Raw genomic sequence first — 17221 nt, forward strand, 5'->3', positions numbered from 1 at the left:
ATTTTCTAATCCAATGGAAAACTCGGCTTCGGATCGAAAAGAGAGTCCAATGAACAAAAGATTCCGAATCCAGTTATATGGTTCATCTGAACGACGTGACTTCAGTCTAGCATTGTGAGTTCACCTTGTCTCTTAACTGATCGATTGTAAGGATTATACTTGTGTACATGGGGAAAAATGTTACAATGAAAGATGGTGTGAGCCATCTCTTTTAATAAGATCGATTGTGGGATAATCTTTGAGCTATGAAATATCATCAAAATACTTCAGCTCGACACAAACTCAGTTGTGCTGATTTTGGATTTCAATATCCAGAACTTCCAACTTGAACAAACAACTACACACTCCTGGCTAAGAAACCAGACAGATCTTCATATGCTTCGTGTCGAAACACTTCGTTTTCAGCCATATTCAGATTCTGATTCTATTCTATTATATTTTTCTTGACTTAAAACTTCTTGTTCTTCATATATACTCTCGTTTAAAACAATATCCTCAAATTAATATACTTGAACTAAATTTTGTTAAAAACAACTTTTTCAATACCTGGAGTTGGTTCGAAACGCATTATTCTTTTTTTATCATTTCTTGGACATTTAGTCATATAACTTGTCAAAGTTTGGTTTCATCAAGTAACTTAGAAATTTTTTTTGTTCTTTTTTTCTTCAAAGCTACTTAACTCATCGAATACTATTTAATTGAATTTGATGCTCTTCTATGTGACTCGTATGATGAAAATAAAGTTTATACACACATTAAATTCATCTAAGCAAAAATAAAAATAAAAAACGACAAGATTTTGCCTTCCCATTTTAAAATATCAGGTGTAATTTTGCTTTGGTTTCCCATTTATGTTTGTTCAGATGAAATCCATCGAAGTAGAACTGCTTGGATGCTGTTTCAATTCCAGTTCCTACGATTTCATATATGGTTTGGTTACCGTTTAAACAGAGTGAACTAAGATCAATTTTTTTAAAATTTAATGGCTAGGAAAAAAGATAATGGCTTAATTCGTGATTTAATCAATTTTTTATATTATAATAAAATAGTGGTTAAATTTAATTTATATGATTTAAGTAATTAAATATCTAAATTGAGTTTTCTAATATTATAAAACTTGAAAATTTAAAATTAATTCATGATTCCGGTTATAGTTCCATACAGTTCCAATTTCCATTTTTTATGTTTAGGAATCAAAACGGAACCGTAAGTTGGTCCCAATCAAGGTCTTTCTTTACCAGAGAGTGGATTTCACATTATTAAAGGGCTTTCGCCTTATGATATATCATGCAAAGTTCTTCAAAAGTGAGCAGCCAGCCAGTTGTTTTTTTATCAGAGATGTACCCAAGAGGTACTCTTTTTGTTTTTGTTTTTTTTTTATCGCCTGATCTAGACGACGACTAGAACTTGAGTATACGAGAGGGAACCGAGGGTGAGACCAGCTGGGACTCATTCTTGAAGATAAAGAATTCAGACCACTTCTTTTGTCCCGAACTGGAATCGAGTGCTCAACTCCAATAAAAATTCAATTATAAAGACATCACTCACTCAGAGATCAACCCCCAATATGCTTTTGTTGCATAGCAAGTCCAAATATTTAATGTATGAGATCAGTAATAATTTTCCCCAAACCAACTTGTTCTATTTGATTCTAGAGATTTCCCTGCTAAGATCCAAAAGAATCCTTAAATTTATACTATAAAAGAATATAATTGGTCCAATTTAAACATAAACTAGCATAAATCACGTTGCCATGTCTAAATTATTATAAAAAAACTGATATTTTGATTAATATTTTTGCACAAATCATCTATAGTTGTATTAGCATCACAATTTGCATCGATTTACAGTGAGCGTATAAATATGCGATCCTAAACTTCTTGGGTTACAGAAACAATCACCTCTGCTAGTCTGTTCAGGTGCCCAGCTAATCCAGCAGCCGCATGCAAGAAACATCTCTAGTCTCGAAAGTACAATATCACCCATCCAATTTTGATGCAGAATCTTTTAATACCAGAAACCCGAAAAAGAAGCAGCTCTTCTTATGTTGCAACTATCACGACGATGGTTCTACATTCATGAGCTTCATAGCCTCAGTCACAGCCATGCTTCTGCTTCATAAAATATTTGCTTTAGTTAAAGTGCATCCGTATCCAAAATCTCAACCCAGCTAACTATCAGACCAACGGCAAAATTTTAGTATGAGCGGTACTACTGATTCACGCCTCCACAACAATCCCACGAGCAAACAAGTATCTTCAGCAATATATAGCATGGTCTAAGTGAAGAGCATTTTAAGTTCTTCTAAACGTGCAGTTCGAACTTCTTGATCAGTTAGAGCACCAGATATCATTCGTTGCTTCCGAGCTTGTACTGCCTCCATTCTTTCCTCGACTGTGCCCTGCCATCCAATAATTTTAGCATAAGCAAAGGTTGTCTCACAACAGTTTTGGAGGAGATTTCAACCAAATCCACAACGGAGGTGACTATGAAGCATGAGTCATGACTAGTGCATAATAGTGGGATCTAGCCTGGGGGCATTCAACAACAGTTTGGTTCGAGTTTAGGTAAAAAAATCCCAACCGAATCAAACCATGGATTTTTTATTTAGTTCGATTTACTCTGGTTTGGATAATTAATTTTAAGTTTTGAAAAAATCCATTGTGTATCAATGCATATGATATTATAATTTTGAAAGAGTAGGAATTGAGACTTGGCAAAATTTTGGATGAACATTTTATTTGATTGTGAACTAGAATGATTATAAGTGAAATATTACAAATTAAAATACTTGTACAAGTTACAAAATTTAGCAACTTATAAGACAACCTAAACTTTTAAAATTATGTTTATCTGAGCTAAAATGCAATAAATACATTTTTATATTAATAGAATAGATAATAAAATCAAATAAAATATTTCTATATACAAGAAAATCACACTAAATTAATAAAATTTATTACATAATTTGTTTATATTGATATAATCGGTTTGGATTGATTTCATTACGTTTATTTTTATCCAAACTAGAAAATCACATATTAAATTAATAAAATTTATTACATGATTTGTTTATATTAATATAATCGGTGATTGATTTGATTACGTTTATTTTTATCCAAAACTTGAACCAAACCAATTTTTTTGGTTTGATTGATTTTAAAACTAATCTAAATCGTAATTACCTAAAGGTAAAAACTTGTGTGAGACGGTCTCACGGGTCGTATTTTGTGAGACGGATCTCTTATTTGGGTCATCCATGAAAAAGTATTATTTTTTATGCTAATAGTATTACTTTTTATTGTAAATATCGGTATGATTGACTCGTCTCACAGATCAAGATTCGTGAGACCGTCTCACAAGAGACCTACTCCTGAAGGCAAAACCGATAGGTTTGGTATTATAGTTTGGTTTGATTTACTGTTTGATTTGATTTCTGAACACACTTTCTACCCCACAGAGAATTGACCGATAGATATATTATTACCTTCACAATAAACCTCCTGATTCTCACTCTTTTCGTTTGGCCAATACGATGAATTCGCATGACTGCTTGTTCCTCTACTGCTGGATTCCACCACGGATCCTACAGGGAATTAAACATCAAATATAAAAAACTTAATTATATATTTAGGCGTCCAAAAGTTGCAAAACTAAAGTTGAAAATAAAAATGTGTGCCAAATTAATGTGGATGAATTAGCGCAGAATAGAACCCATTTTTCTTGTTGCTTTAAAATTTAAATTATACATTCTTCAAAAACAAAAAACAATTGAACACGTATATTGCACAACAAAGGCCCAAAAATAAACACCCAAAAGCAAATTAGTGAAATATGTAGATGAATGATCACCAAGGTTTTTCAAACTTGTGGCATTCTGACATTAGGTTTCTCGTACCATCTCACTTTTATTGACGACTTTTCTAGGTATTGTTATATACACCTAATGAAACATAAATCAGAAACCTTGGTGCTCGTTCATGTTAAAACACTATTTCCAAAAACTCGAACTCATGGGAGATAGTCGAACAATAATTCTCGTAATTTAAAATTAACAAGAATGTAACGACAATGCAATGCATTTGCATATTAGAAAGTGATACTACGTATCAGATGCAATAACTTACCATTACATAAGCATGAGATGCCGCAGTGAGATTTATTCCAACTCCACCAGCCTTCAACGACATAAGTAAAACCTGCATAACAATTATCGCTAAAATAATCTGGCCTCCTTGTTTTTTAAGCAAATGCTTACTTCTAACGACCCTAAAAAGCAACAAAGACACACCATTATATTATTGTCTTCAGAGAATTGTTTGATTACTTTTTCGCGCTGTTGCTGGTTTAGGGTCCCATCCAGCCGAAGAAATGGAATGCTACCCCTGTGGTTGAGAGAAAATGATCGGTAATATGAAGTTCATTACTATCTAGCCAACACAATGACGCTGTAGAACCATGGTTTGACTATCATGAGAGACCATAAAAGGAAATATAATTATGTAGCTAAAAATTAAAGAAAATAAGTTTTTACAAGATGGAGAGCCAATAATGAACTCTGATGCATAATTACAAAATTTTATTTAATATCTTACAATCTGAACCTACCTTCCCCAGAGGAGAGAAGAAAACCTTGATTACTCATGTTCATGATTAAACAATTACATGCTACCAATTACTTGATCACATCCCCAGTATGAGCATCTCCTACGAGAAATGCAATTGACAACATGTATGTATTCTAAAAGTGCAATGTAGCCCACATGTACCAAACGAACTCGCAAAAAGTAAATTGTGAGAAGAGGATAAGTATGTTACCTAGAAAGAGGAATCTGTAAAAGATCCAAAAAGGCTGTCCATTGACTAAAAACAATGCTTTTGGAGCCCATGGACCTTGGATTTTTTAGTTCATGCATTAGCGCAGATATTTTTGATGATTCTACCCAGTTTTTCTCAACATCAACTCGGAAGCGACTATCAGTTGGCACTGTGATGAGTTCCTGTTTGCTGATAGTCTTCCTGTGAGGCAGTAACTTTTAGCATCAGAGATATCAGATCAAAATTTCCTGGTAAGAACGTACCATCCTCAGGATTATCTCCTCAAAGGATTAAATGTATGGCTATTCAGAGTTTGAATTACATTCTGATTTCTCTCTATTTGGATAATTGATAAATAAAACATGATAATGATTGCACAGGAAAACATGTTGATACCTACAAACTGGACAAAGACCAGATGTAGAGCTTCTCCAACTAGCCAATAGACATTCTCGGCATAATTGATGAGCACAAGGTGTCAATACTGCATCTTCAAAAGCTTCCAGGCATATTGGGCATTCTCCTTGTTCCTTTTTCCGCAAGTCTTCAACAACCTCCTGAATATATGCACGGGATGGTGCGTCTTTGGCATTGCCATCCACACCTTCCTGACCAGCTTTCAGGAAACGTCCCGCTAGCTTGTTCAAATCAGAGAACTCTTGAGTGTCACCTCGACTGGGAACATGAATGAAATAAGTCAAATCACCAGCAGAACATAACACTAGGCTAAAGTGATACATGCCTGTGCAAACACGTCAACATCTAAGGTTCCTTGTATCCAACTATACGCAACAGGCACAAATGTGAGTGAGTAGGAGTGTGCACCACAAACAACTTATACAGGATTAAGTCACATGTAACACCAACCATGCACATCTCAAATACTAAAGATGATGTTATAAAGTAAACCCTGCAAGGTGTTTCATCTTGCAAACAGTTCATGGTAGCACTTGCATAATATAGTAAAGTGATTATTTAATTCCAAGAAAATAGTTTGAAGCCTAAATCAGAGTTGAAAAAATTTGACAAGAATCTAGGTCATGCTCTAATGGCCTTCCAAAGAGAGCGCAGAGGTGAAAATAAGGCACAATTTGCGAAAAACTTTAAATACAAGTGATCACATGAGATGTTACACAAGGAAGGCAAGATACAGAAACTTCAAGCCAGAGCCCCAAACAGATTAGAACCTCATAACAAGAAATGGGTGATCACAGCATTGACGAAGTCGCAAAAGAAGTTCCAAAATCGAAGCATAGTTATGAAGAACCCGGCCTTGCTCAACAAATTTATCAAACTTCACCTAATAATACATAAATAATCATTTTAGTGACATAGAAAGATAAGTATACTACAACAGGCATAATCAATATGAGTCGGCACCTTCGATTTTTTAAACAAAGCCCCGTAGAAGTCCTCCTCTGTTTCCGACAGATTACAATATATCACTTGAATATCTGCAGGTGGAAGAATTAAAATGGTCCTGCAGCTCAATAAAGTTAGAAAGAGAGACCATGGCAACCATAATAGCCAGAAAATTGTGTAAACGTCAATCATGTGTATTGAAGCATTAAATTTCCCACCTGCCCTCTCGGTCTGTGCTTGACTTAGTTCTTCGTAGCATTATTGGCTTTAAGATAGACTGAACCAACTTTAATCCCCTCTCATCTCCCTCATCAAAAGGTTTTTGTACTAATTTGTTCCACCTAAGAGAATTAGCAAGAAAAGTATAAATAATGGCATATTGGAAATTATTAATTAGCCTAATAGAAGACAAAATCAAAGACTACATTTTACGAACGTGCTGCTGAAACATGAACAATTTAATTTCAAGATAGGTAATAGTATCCAAATATTGTATCCAAAAGAGAGAAAGGAAAAAGACCCAACTTCAAAGGCAGTAATTGGAGAAAAAAGACGCAGTTAACAGACAAGGGGATGTGAAAGTGTAAGTCTAACTTTCAATCATGGAAAAATGGAAACTTCTCAAATCGATTAGTTCTTTAATTGTTGTGTTCTTCTCTAAGAATATGCGCAGTTTGTATGTAGCTATTTCAAGGTCCAGTTCCTTCGCGGGTTTAAAAAACGAATATCTCTAGCAACAAGCACAGAAGCCTCTATTTCAGCCAGGATTTTTAGTAGATTAGATCGTTTAACAACTTTTTTTATAAAAATAAAATAGGAATGCCACCAGAATGATAAAATAGGAAAGATCCCATGACATTCAATTTTCCGATAGGGATTCTTATCGAGCAGATCAATCTGAAACCGGTCTGCTTTAATCTGGCTCAATCTGGAACCTGTTTGCTCTCAGTTCTAGATTGAACTGGATCTAGCATCAATACTTAATCGGATTTGCTTGCTTGAAAACAAATCTAGGACCATTTTACTCTGGTCCGATTGAATCCGACCAATAATATATTTAGTTTTTGACTACTTTGCTTCATACATAACTTTTTTATGCACATGATTGTTGGAAAAAAATTAAATATTGATTTCAATTGTGTTTCATTCCGATTCAATTCAATTTCGGGTCAGATTGGGTTATACTCCTAATCCGGTCTCCTATAAGATTGGTTCAGTTCCATACTTCCATTGCCCCACAATCCGTAACCGCTCCAATCTGATCTGACAACATCCTTATTCTAAGGAAAAGGAAATGTAATCAATCTAAGAAGTACAACTAGCTTGAGTGTAGTGACGAAACCAAAGATTTTATGAGAGAAAAAGTAATATGCATGACTCAACTCAATATATTTCTCAATGATCGTCAAAATGATTCTTCAAAACTACATATCATTTTGCTCTCAACTTTATTTGCAAGAAACAAAAAACATGATTCCTTGAGGAGGTTATCTTGTTACACCTCTCCACGTGATATCGCTCCTATCACGGAATCTTTTGTCCACGCTGGTGCCCTCCTTCTCGAACCATCTCTCCCAGGTGAATTGAACTTAGGCTTGGAAATAACTTGATGGGCTTCTTCAAGTTAGGCTGGTGCCTCTTTTAGTATTTCCTTAACAGCCCAATCATTGATTTGTCAGTCCATTAAGGCTGAGTCTGCATCTATTTTTATTATGCTATCACACCCCCCATCTTCAAAACACACCTCCTCAAGGTGTAGCTGCGAGTAAATGGAGCAAAATTCATGAAAGTTTTTACTTGTTGGGTTTTCTGGATGGTTGTTCGACCCCTGCACCAAATTATGCTCCCTGTGTACTGGAATCTGTTCTCAATTATTGTCCAACTCTATCCTTGGGACAAACTCTTTTATATGTGCCCCTGCCAGAAACCCACTTGAGGTGTACAAAGTACTGATAGACTCCTCACTGAATAAGACACGTAATTGAGTGTCAGAGATCGACTCAGGCTTCAGTGTTTTGTTACCAGTCAAGCAGACCTGTCGGTCATTCCACGAGAATTCCATTGTTAAGGCTCCATGATCATGCAAACAAAGCCCTAGAGTGTGGAGCCATTGCATTCCCAGAACCACTTCAACCCCCCAAATAGGTAGATCATACAAATCAATGAAAAATTAGTGTCCCTGTAGAACATACAATCAGTGAAAAATTAGTGTCCCTGCAGAACTAATAGAACCTTCAAACACTTTTTATCACAACAGAGGTATTGCCCACTTCCCATATAAACCTGAAATCACTTGGTTATTGAGCACAGAATCCCCAACTTCTCAACCAACCCTTGTTGAATGAAATTATTTGACTAACAGTATCAATTAGGACTTCAATGGGAACCTCCTCGTAAGTTGCTGTAATACGGAAGATTTGATGATTTTAGGGCCTGAGGCGCTTGCTAGAGCGCAAGCCATAGTTGCCAAAAGCGGGAGGCGCAAAAAACGATATATTGTATGGGGCTTAAAGCGCAAAGCGAAGCGCACACTTTACTGAACAAAAGCGCAAAAAACAAAATATTCTTAAAAAAATAAAAATAAGATAAAAAATCTTTGATATGTGATAGAGGAAATATCAAATATCAAAATCATCGTCATCTACATATTCATCTTCGGTTTTCAAATTTCCGTCATCAGCTCCATCGCTCGATTTGTATCCATCGGTAAATTCTTTCTCACTTTCCTCATCAAGATTGATCTCTTTTTCATCTACAATATTAATTCAATTCTTCAAATTAATCTTTTTTTTTTTTTTTGCATGACTCTTTAATTTCTTTTTTATCATGCTCCAGACATTTCAGACATGCTTTCACAATTCTATTTCCTCTTACTAAATGTAACTTGTGTCGATAAATCTCACCATTTGTTGTTTTACGACAAAAACAACATACAATATTTGGATTTTTAGAATCCGAAAGTGTTGCATAATTCCAAGCAATATATCCTTTCGATTTGATAGAATTGTTGTATTTGACATGGTAAACAACTGAAAAATCGATAACAATTACCTATTAAAAAAACAAAACAGTTAATTTTTTTACAGAAATTCATAAGATTAGTGTTTTACCAACTTTGGGCAGCAAAGACAGGAGGGGAAGTGGGAACACGGCAGGGTCGACGGGGAGAGGCGGGGAGGCGAGCCAGAGCCAAAGGCTGGTGGTGAGAATTGAGAAACGAGACAGCAGGCCGCTGAGTTTAAGGGCTTAACATTTTTTTAAGCAGACTTAAAATCACACTTCCAAAGTGCGATTTTAGTCTGCCAAAGCTTTTAAAAAAAAAGGCATGTGCAACTTCTATGGAGCGCACAAGCTAGCGTCTTGCGCATCAAAGTGAAGCGCACAAAAGCGCCCACCTCACAGACCTGCTGCGCTTCGGAGTTTCATGAAGCGTAGGCCTTGCGCCTCGAGTCACTTTGCGCTTAAACGACCAAGGCAAGCGCTTTTGACTTTGTACTTCTCCTCGCAACTGAAACAAAGCACTTTCTCACGCCTTTCATGTATTTCTGTAGGGGACAATCCCTTAATGGGAAATTAGTTGTTGGTGAGGCTTGGGTGGAGTATGTATTGTTGGGTTGGGTCGGGTTGCTGAATGAAATAACCTTTCCCCTTTTATGTTAGCCCCTGCCACTGCCTTTGCGTGTATCGGTGTCATCGTACCAGTATGCATTGTATCCTTCCTCATTACTCCTCTAAGATCGTTGTTCCTTTCTTCGAATAGCTGTGCTTTAACCATCGCTTCCACGAGGCTTTTTGGCGGCGTGATCAACAACTCTCTGCGGCTTTCTGGTTTGAGGCTCCATATAAAAAAATTGAGGAACATTGGCTCGGTAACTCCGACTATTCTATTCATTAAGCGTTCAAATTCTGCTCGAAATCATGCAACACTTCCTGTTTGCACCAGTTTTGTAAATCTGCCCAAAGTATCATCATAGATAGAGGATCCAAATCGCGCTCTTATTTCCTCTAGAAATCTGCCCAATCAAATAAGCCCTATTCTGATCCATCCATTGATACCAAGATGCTGCTTCCCCATCTAGATTGAAGGCCAACACTTGCAAACATACCTCAGGCGGAATGGAATGCAGAGAGAAATATTTCTCGATTTCGTAAATCCAATTTTGCACCTCCTCACCATTAAACCTTGGTAGTTCAATTTTAATCCCCTTCACGTAATTAGCAAATTCAGGGTCGAGCATATTTACCTTGCGACTAGTCTCCATCTCAGAATTGAAAACCTGTGGCGATTTGAGCTTGTTTTCAGAGGAATCTTGTAATTTCTGATTCAGTTGCCCAAAACGGAGGTCCATGGAAACATAAAATGCTCCAACATGGTGGTGTAAGTCGCTAACTGAGCATCAGCGTGTAGCTTAAAGTTCACCTCGAGCTGCCTCATCGCCTCAGCAACATCTTCGTTCCGCATGATAAAGGATCAACGAGAGCAGCAGTTATATGAATGATATGCACACTTCGAGTCTGTGCCAAACTCCAAAAAAATTCAACTCAATATATTTCTCAATTATCCTCAAAATGGTTCTTTACAACTATATATCATTCTACTCTCAACTATCTTTGCAAGAAACAAAATAACAGAAAAAACAAAAAAGTTATTCCTTGAGGCGGTCATCTTGTTATGCCTCTCCACATGATATCGCTCCTATCACAAAATCTTTTGTCCATGCCGGTGCCCTCCTTCTTGAACCATTTCTCCTAGGTGATTGAACTTAGGCTTGAAAATAACTTGAAGGGCAACTTCAAGTTGGGCGTGCCTCATTTAGTATTTACATAACGGCCCAATCATTAATTTGTTGGTCCATTAAGGCTGGGTATGCATCTATTGTTATTATGCTATCAAAAAGCATAACAGTAAAAGCTTTATAAGATAGAGGTATGAAATTGCATACTTATCTTACATACTGTATATATAAAATTAAAATGCAGAGTTCGTCTGAAACAATTTGGAGAAACACAATCTAGAAGATCTTCTGACTCTTCCGAATTCATTCTTGTACGATAAGAATATAACCTCTTTTAGGTCATTATGTTTATGCAAGAGATGTATAATCAAATTACCATGCCCAGCTTCCCCAAGGTTCAATCTTCAAAAATCGAAGCAGACTGTAAACATCCTCCAGGTTGTTCTGTCACAAGAAATTACCAGTTAGACAATATGAACGATGACTAGCATATACTTCTAATCAAAATGGTTAAATCATCTGCCTTCATAACGATAAGCCCAAGCATGAATACAAGTAAAGAGCAGTTAACAATACCCAATTATAGGAGGACAAATTTTTCATCATGAACATTTGCTGAGGGCTGAGAAAATATGAATTTATGGAAAGAGACTATAAAATATTGAAAGAGATTAACAACTGAAAACACATGTACTTAGCCAGAAAATTATATCATTAAATTCATTAGAGCCATAATATTGACAGTAATCCCTCTAATTATTTCAGCTGAATGAGATTTTCATTCCACGTGCTTCCAAAACTAAATGGCAGGTCGAAGAAATGTATCGACCACACAATTAGCAATATAGGGTCAAAGTTTAACAGTTAGAACAATAGATCTAATAACAGTTAAAGCCATGACAAGTAGTTGAAGATATTCAGTCACACAATGTCATCCCAAAAGAACAATATAGTTTAAATATTGCAAATGATATTTCATCAACAAGTCAGGATTCTTTTCATTTAGAATTTTAACAGAACAAGTGTTTATTTGCTCAAATTGGTGGCTAATAAGACAAACAGTAAGTCTCAAGTCAAAACATACAAGAAAATATGAACGTTTAAAAAAACTCAAGATGAGATTACAATTATTTTCTGAACACAAAACCAAACTGCATGTGGTACTAAATTCACCTGGATAGGTGTACCAGTAAGGCACCATCGATAATCGGCAGCAAGAGCAGCTGCAGCCATAGAAATTAGGCTTTTAGAAGATTTTATGGTATGTGCCTCATCAAGAACCACTCTGAACCATTGGACTGAAAACAACACACCATTGTCCTCCGTGTTCTACAAAATTAAAAGAAAGGAGAGAGTTACGAAAGCACAAATAAGAAACAGAGAAAACAACAAAAAGAATAAGTCTATTAGTATGCTTATTGAGGAAAAAAGGTAAGCCAAGTATGTAACACACCATGTTCCAAACATTTAATATGCAAAATCCCAGCAGTGAAATGGGTGGATGGAGAGGTCCTCCACAGCCCTTCCACCATGTTCAAGAGAAGAAGAGTACCTCTGCTGAAAATTCTGAAGCCAACACTCCGTAGGTAGTTAGTACAACATCACTTTGAGCCATTACTTTGGCATCCTTTAATCTAGTTTGTCCATAGTGAACATAAAGAGACAGCACCCCAGGTTGAGCATGAGTTTCAATTTCAGTCTGTTACGAACAATACAAAAGACAAAATGATGAAAAAAAAGACACTCACCTCAATAAATTTTTTGTGTTTATTGATCTAATTGACACAACCAATTTAGTCTAAATCACACTAACATCTTCAAACACTGAATTAATAATACATACAAGCTTTTACCTTCCACTGCCCGATCAGTGTCATAGGGCATACAATCAGATTGCCACCGCCAGTGAGCAATGCTTTTTGTTTCATAAGCTTAACAAAAGAAGTAAACTTTGATGTTGTCTTTGGAGGTGTTGGAGATTTTTCAGAATTATAGCTTTCTTCACGGTGATCTTTGAATGTTTTGAATGTCTGGCTAAAAGATGAGCTACTAAATGATCCCCCTCTTTCAGAATGCGTTAGAAGAAGAGATAAAGTCATGATAGTCTTCCCAAGCCCCATAGAATCAGCTAAAATCTACAATCATATCTCAATTATACAAGTAACATAAAAATGAATGGATGCACAGACAAAGATGCAAGTTAACATGAAAAACATACTCCCCCTCTTGCCATTTGAAGTGTGCTAGGGAATTCCGTGGCCGCATCACCAGAAAATGCATTCAGGTATATCACCATCTCCCTCCTGAAAGCCGATCAACAAATATGTTGGAAGAAACTCCGAGCATGCAACAGTTTAACTATACACGAAATTAGCTGTCACATACTTATCGGCAAGGCGATAAGCATCCCAACATGGATGCAGAGTCACTGCAGCATCGTCCTTGCAGTGTCCCCTCTCGAGGTGAATCATCCAATTGAGAGCCTGCTTTTGGTAAGGGCGAAGTTCGCACAGCAGTGTGCTAGGAGGTTCCATTTCCTAAAGTGCCACCATAAAACATATGATGTGTCAAAAGACATGTCACAAGCAGTAAGACCTGAACTCTTAAGTGCCTTTTACCTCTAACTCTGAGCTATCTGTAACACCAATTATATGGTCAATGTCATTATCAGAAATTGACTCTTCATTTTCAACTTTATTCCCATCCATGGAAAATGTGGTCTTGAACTTATTGATATGTAAAAGTGACGAATGTAAACCAGAGCTGTCCTGTTTACACAAAGCAATGACTAAAACTTCATGTTAGGAATACCTTAGCATCCAACAGTTTACTTATTTTACCTCAGAATTCAAGGGCCTCTTCCTTGTGTACAGATTTTCTGGAGTAAATTCAGCCTACAACAAAAGGAAAGGTTAGATTACACGAGAAACAAGCATATATGTCATACATAATTTACCAATTTCCAGTGTAAACGACCTTTGGCGCATAGGCCATCCATTTTCTTGAAATTATTTTTTAAAATACTCAGTGGTATTTAGTATTGAAAGCAATAGCCACCTTCTTAAAGGACACAAGTCCCAATAATCTGAACAAGGTTGGGATGGGGTGAACAATTAACTCCTCTGCTGAATTACCAGCTACTTTATGTGGAGTCAGGTGGCCTTTCCAGAACATTGAACTGTTGATATAAACACTGCACCATCACAAAAAAAATAAAAACAATCAGCAGTTCTAATATTAGTCGTAATCACAAAACTTGTTGCATGTTTAGTACCGAATAGCCAAAACGATAGTGTCCATAATCCCCAACACAGGAGGAGCAGATATGCAGCGACCAGCCAGAGAAACTTTCTTATCCCTCACAAGTGGCAAAAGACAGCGAGCCCATTCATTTGGAATGCGGCCAATCTGCAACTTGCAGCCACTAAAACCCATAATTTGAAGTAGAATGCTATAAACATGTGGTCCTACGCTAGAGCCAGCAAAGTATCATACTATTCATGACTTGCTACATTTGCAAGAGTCTTAAGCCAAACATTGTATACGTAATAAAACATTCTACCATGTTAGTTTATGCATAATTATCTCTTTATTCAAGTACCAGCATTCATTTTTCATGCATGCTTCAATATCTTACGGATTATTGGAACAGAGTTAATGCAATGATAATAATTTGAGCCATCATGGTAGAGTAGATAAAGGAGAATCTACTTCTGTTGATTGCTATATAAGTTCGAATTAAAGTATACACCCCACAACATGAGAGCAGCCAATGAAAACCTGGCAAGGAGTCAGACCTAAGGGGCAGGGTAGCAGTCCCCTGAACCGTAATTTCTAATTTGCAGTGACACGAGTGTGGAAGTAACATGATATAGATACGGAAATCTTGAAAAAACTAAAGTATATAGCACAGGAGGACATTGTCGTCTTACATATGTACTTGTGTGTGTTAAGACAATTTTGGTTCATTAAATGCAATACATATATTTGTGCTTTGAAGTTCCTAAAGACCAAAATAAAAATCAAAGTTTCATCTGATAATTTGTACCAAGAGGTTATATATACAATTTAATTCAAAAAGGTTAATCCAGTACCTCTCCATCTTTGGTAGAAAATCTCACAATCTCAGAGCAAGAACCCACCTGCCGACCTCGTCCACCCCCAACCTTACCTGGCGAGGGGGTTGGCAACTTTTTCTCAACTGGGAACAAGAAACTAACCTCGTCACTGGGTTTCAAAGTCCTCCCTTTACAAGTTGAAAGCCCTGCCATCTCACCACTCCCAACAAACCACCAGTCACTACCCATTGCTTCCCCAGGCCCACAGTCACTGTCCCCATCACTCTCACTTTCATCTCTTCCGCCACCACCGCCTGAACAACCGTTTGATTTCAATTCATAATCATGATTTTCAACACGACTACCGTTCTGGTTTAAGCTCAAGCCAGTGATCGGAGGCTCTGTAATGAAATTACAGCTGGAGGGCTCCGGTTTTTTGGGCAATCCCGGTTTCTTGAAGCTTATCGGAGTGTCGAAAATGATGTTTATAGCAGCAGTTGGTTCGTTTTTCGCCATGTGAAGAGCTCGAATTATGTCCATGTGGGAGACTTCAGGTCCCACAACCGACCGAACCGTAGAAATTACTTCTTCAGTAGCTTTGTTCCCCATTTGCCGACGATTAGCGATTGCAAAGAAAGAGAAAAGAAAATTTTCACATGGAATTGTCTGATAACAGCTTAAAGGATCTTGAATTTAACTGACATAACTAAACTTCAAAATCGATAGTTGAACAGAAACTCTCGATTCAATTGGGGATTTGGAAGGATTGCAGAAAAAGGACCCTTATTCTACATACTATCCCCGCCAAATCCAAGAAAAATCTATAAAAGTTAATAATGCATTAGGTTTGCTCCTAGGGTTGCGAAAAGGTACTCTTGACTCGATTTAAATTCATTAAAGACTCATATTTTGACTCTAAGAAAATTATATTTCAATTTCGATATCATTCATGAAAATATTAATTTATTCTAGCTCGTTCTCAAAACGCTCAAAAATATTTATAGCATAATAGAGCTCGATCTCAAAACTATACATCGAGCTTGATAAATGAAATTTACACACTTTAAATTATATTATTCCGCACCCAACTCAATATATAATTATTCGATTAGCTCGCGAGCTACTTTATTATAAATAATTCAAATTTAGTCAAAATAGCATACACCTCCACAAATTCCGAAAATTTACACACAGAAAAAAAAAAATCTAAATGTATAGGTGGCGTAACCAAAACCATCTATCGAATTAGCCCAGAAAACCAAGATTCGTGAAGAATAATTATGGAAAAATTCAAGAAAGTTTGTTCTCAGGTAGCTATTTCTAGCTTGAGTTATTCCTTCTTCTTTAACGACTTTCACTTCGGTTTTAATAAAAGTGTTCAAAATATTCTAAAGTTAACAAAATGTATCAGCCATTCATTTCACAATCATCGGAAAAAATGTTTTGGACGGCCGAAGTAAGCCAAATAACAATAATTGTTTTTCAACTGGGTAAAATCCATCATGAATTTCAAAATCTTTTCAATACAAAATTGTAGAGAAGGCCAAGACGAAGCCATAATAAAATTTCGGGCGGCGCATGGTGTTCAGGGCTTCTCCATGCGCTGAGCTCAAGCGCCACTCTGTTGGTAGGGATTTCAAAGTCCGATTACTTCTAGATTCATTATCGGCCATTTTGGAAAGTTTCATTATTTTACGATATGTATTTTAATTGTTATGAATTTTTAAAATTTTAACCAAAACTACCCGATATAAGTTTTGTACAAAAATGATTTGTAAATGTTCCAACACTTACTATCTGTCCTAACCAGTGTAAAATCACTCAAATTATATTTATAGAAAATTATCTTGCTTTGGGATTGAAATCAAGATGAAAACTTAATCTGCCGAGGTGAAGTTTTTTTTCTACCGTGAGGATTTTATTGATTAGTTTGAAATAATAGAGTTTGACATTTTGCCTGAAATTTACTGTAAAGTTTCATAAACTAATTGTTTATTCATATATTGCATCATATTGTGCTTTTCTTGTTTTTATTTGTCATATTGTACTGAATTTTTTTATTTTTTAAAAATTATTGTTCCTGATTGGTTATCGAATGGCTATTACTGAATGACTGAATTAATGAACGACTGAATGACTTGAGCCCTGGATAATGGTCTATGTATCATATTACTAGTTCACTGAAAATCCGACTTCGACCCGGAAATGTGATACCAATGGACAATGGGTTTATAACCTAGTATATGG

At 36.3% G+C, this 17221-nt stretch overlaps 1 protein-coding gene across 5 annotated transcripts; it reads right to left on the reverse strand.

Annotated features, from left to right (window-relative positions):
* Positions 1-1734: 1734 nt before the first annotated feature.
* Positions 1735-15849, reverse strand: LOC142543132 (DNA repair protein RAD5A). 5 transcript variants are annotated; one of them, XR_012819670.1, is made up of 21 exons: positions 15011-15846; positions 14191-14324; positions 13974-14109; positions 13757-13810; positions 13535-13684; positions 13302-13453; positions 13135-13219; positions 12770-13051; positions 12469-12615; positions 12090-12245; positions 11293-11360; positions 6399-6521; positions 6199-6298; positions 6006-6118; positions 5215-5493; positions 4819-5019; positions 4292-4385; positions 4128-4199; positions 3488-3586; positions 2213-2401; positions 1735-2111 (listed from the first exon to the last, which is right to left on the reverse strand). XR_012819670.1 is itself a non-coding variant. In XM_075650185.1 (20 exons), exons 1-20 carry the CDS (start codon positions 15581-15583, stop codon positions 2279-2281), a joined length of 3141 nt encoding a protein of 1046 aa, XP_075506300.1. In that variant the 5' UTR covers positions 15584-15846; the 3' UTR covers positions 1735-2278. The 5 variants fall into 5 exon arrangements, 3 of the variants coding, with proteins under 3 accessions (XP_075506300.1, XP_075506301.1, XP_075506302.1); XM_075650185.1 differs by having other exon boundaries at positions 1735-2401; XM_075650186.1 differs by having other exon boundaries at positions 1735-2401; positions 14191-14340; positions 15011-15153.
* Between the last annotated feature and the right edge of the window lie 1372 nt (positions 15850-17221).

Source organism: Primulina tabacum, chromosome 4 (assembly GCF_025594145.1).
Source record: "Primulina tabacum isolate GXHZ01 chromosome 4, ASM2559414v2, whole genome shotgun sequence".
NCBI classification, from domain to species: Eukaryota; Viridiplantae; Streptophyta; class Magnoliopsida; order Lamiales; family Gesneriaceae; genus Primulina; species Primulina tabacum.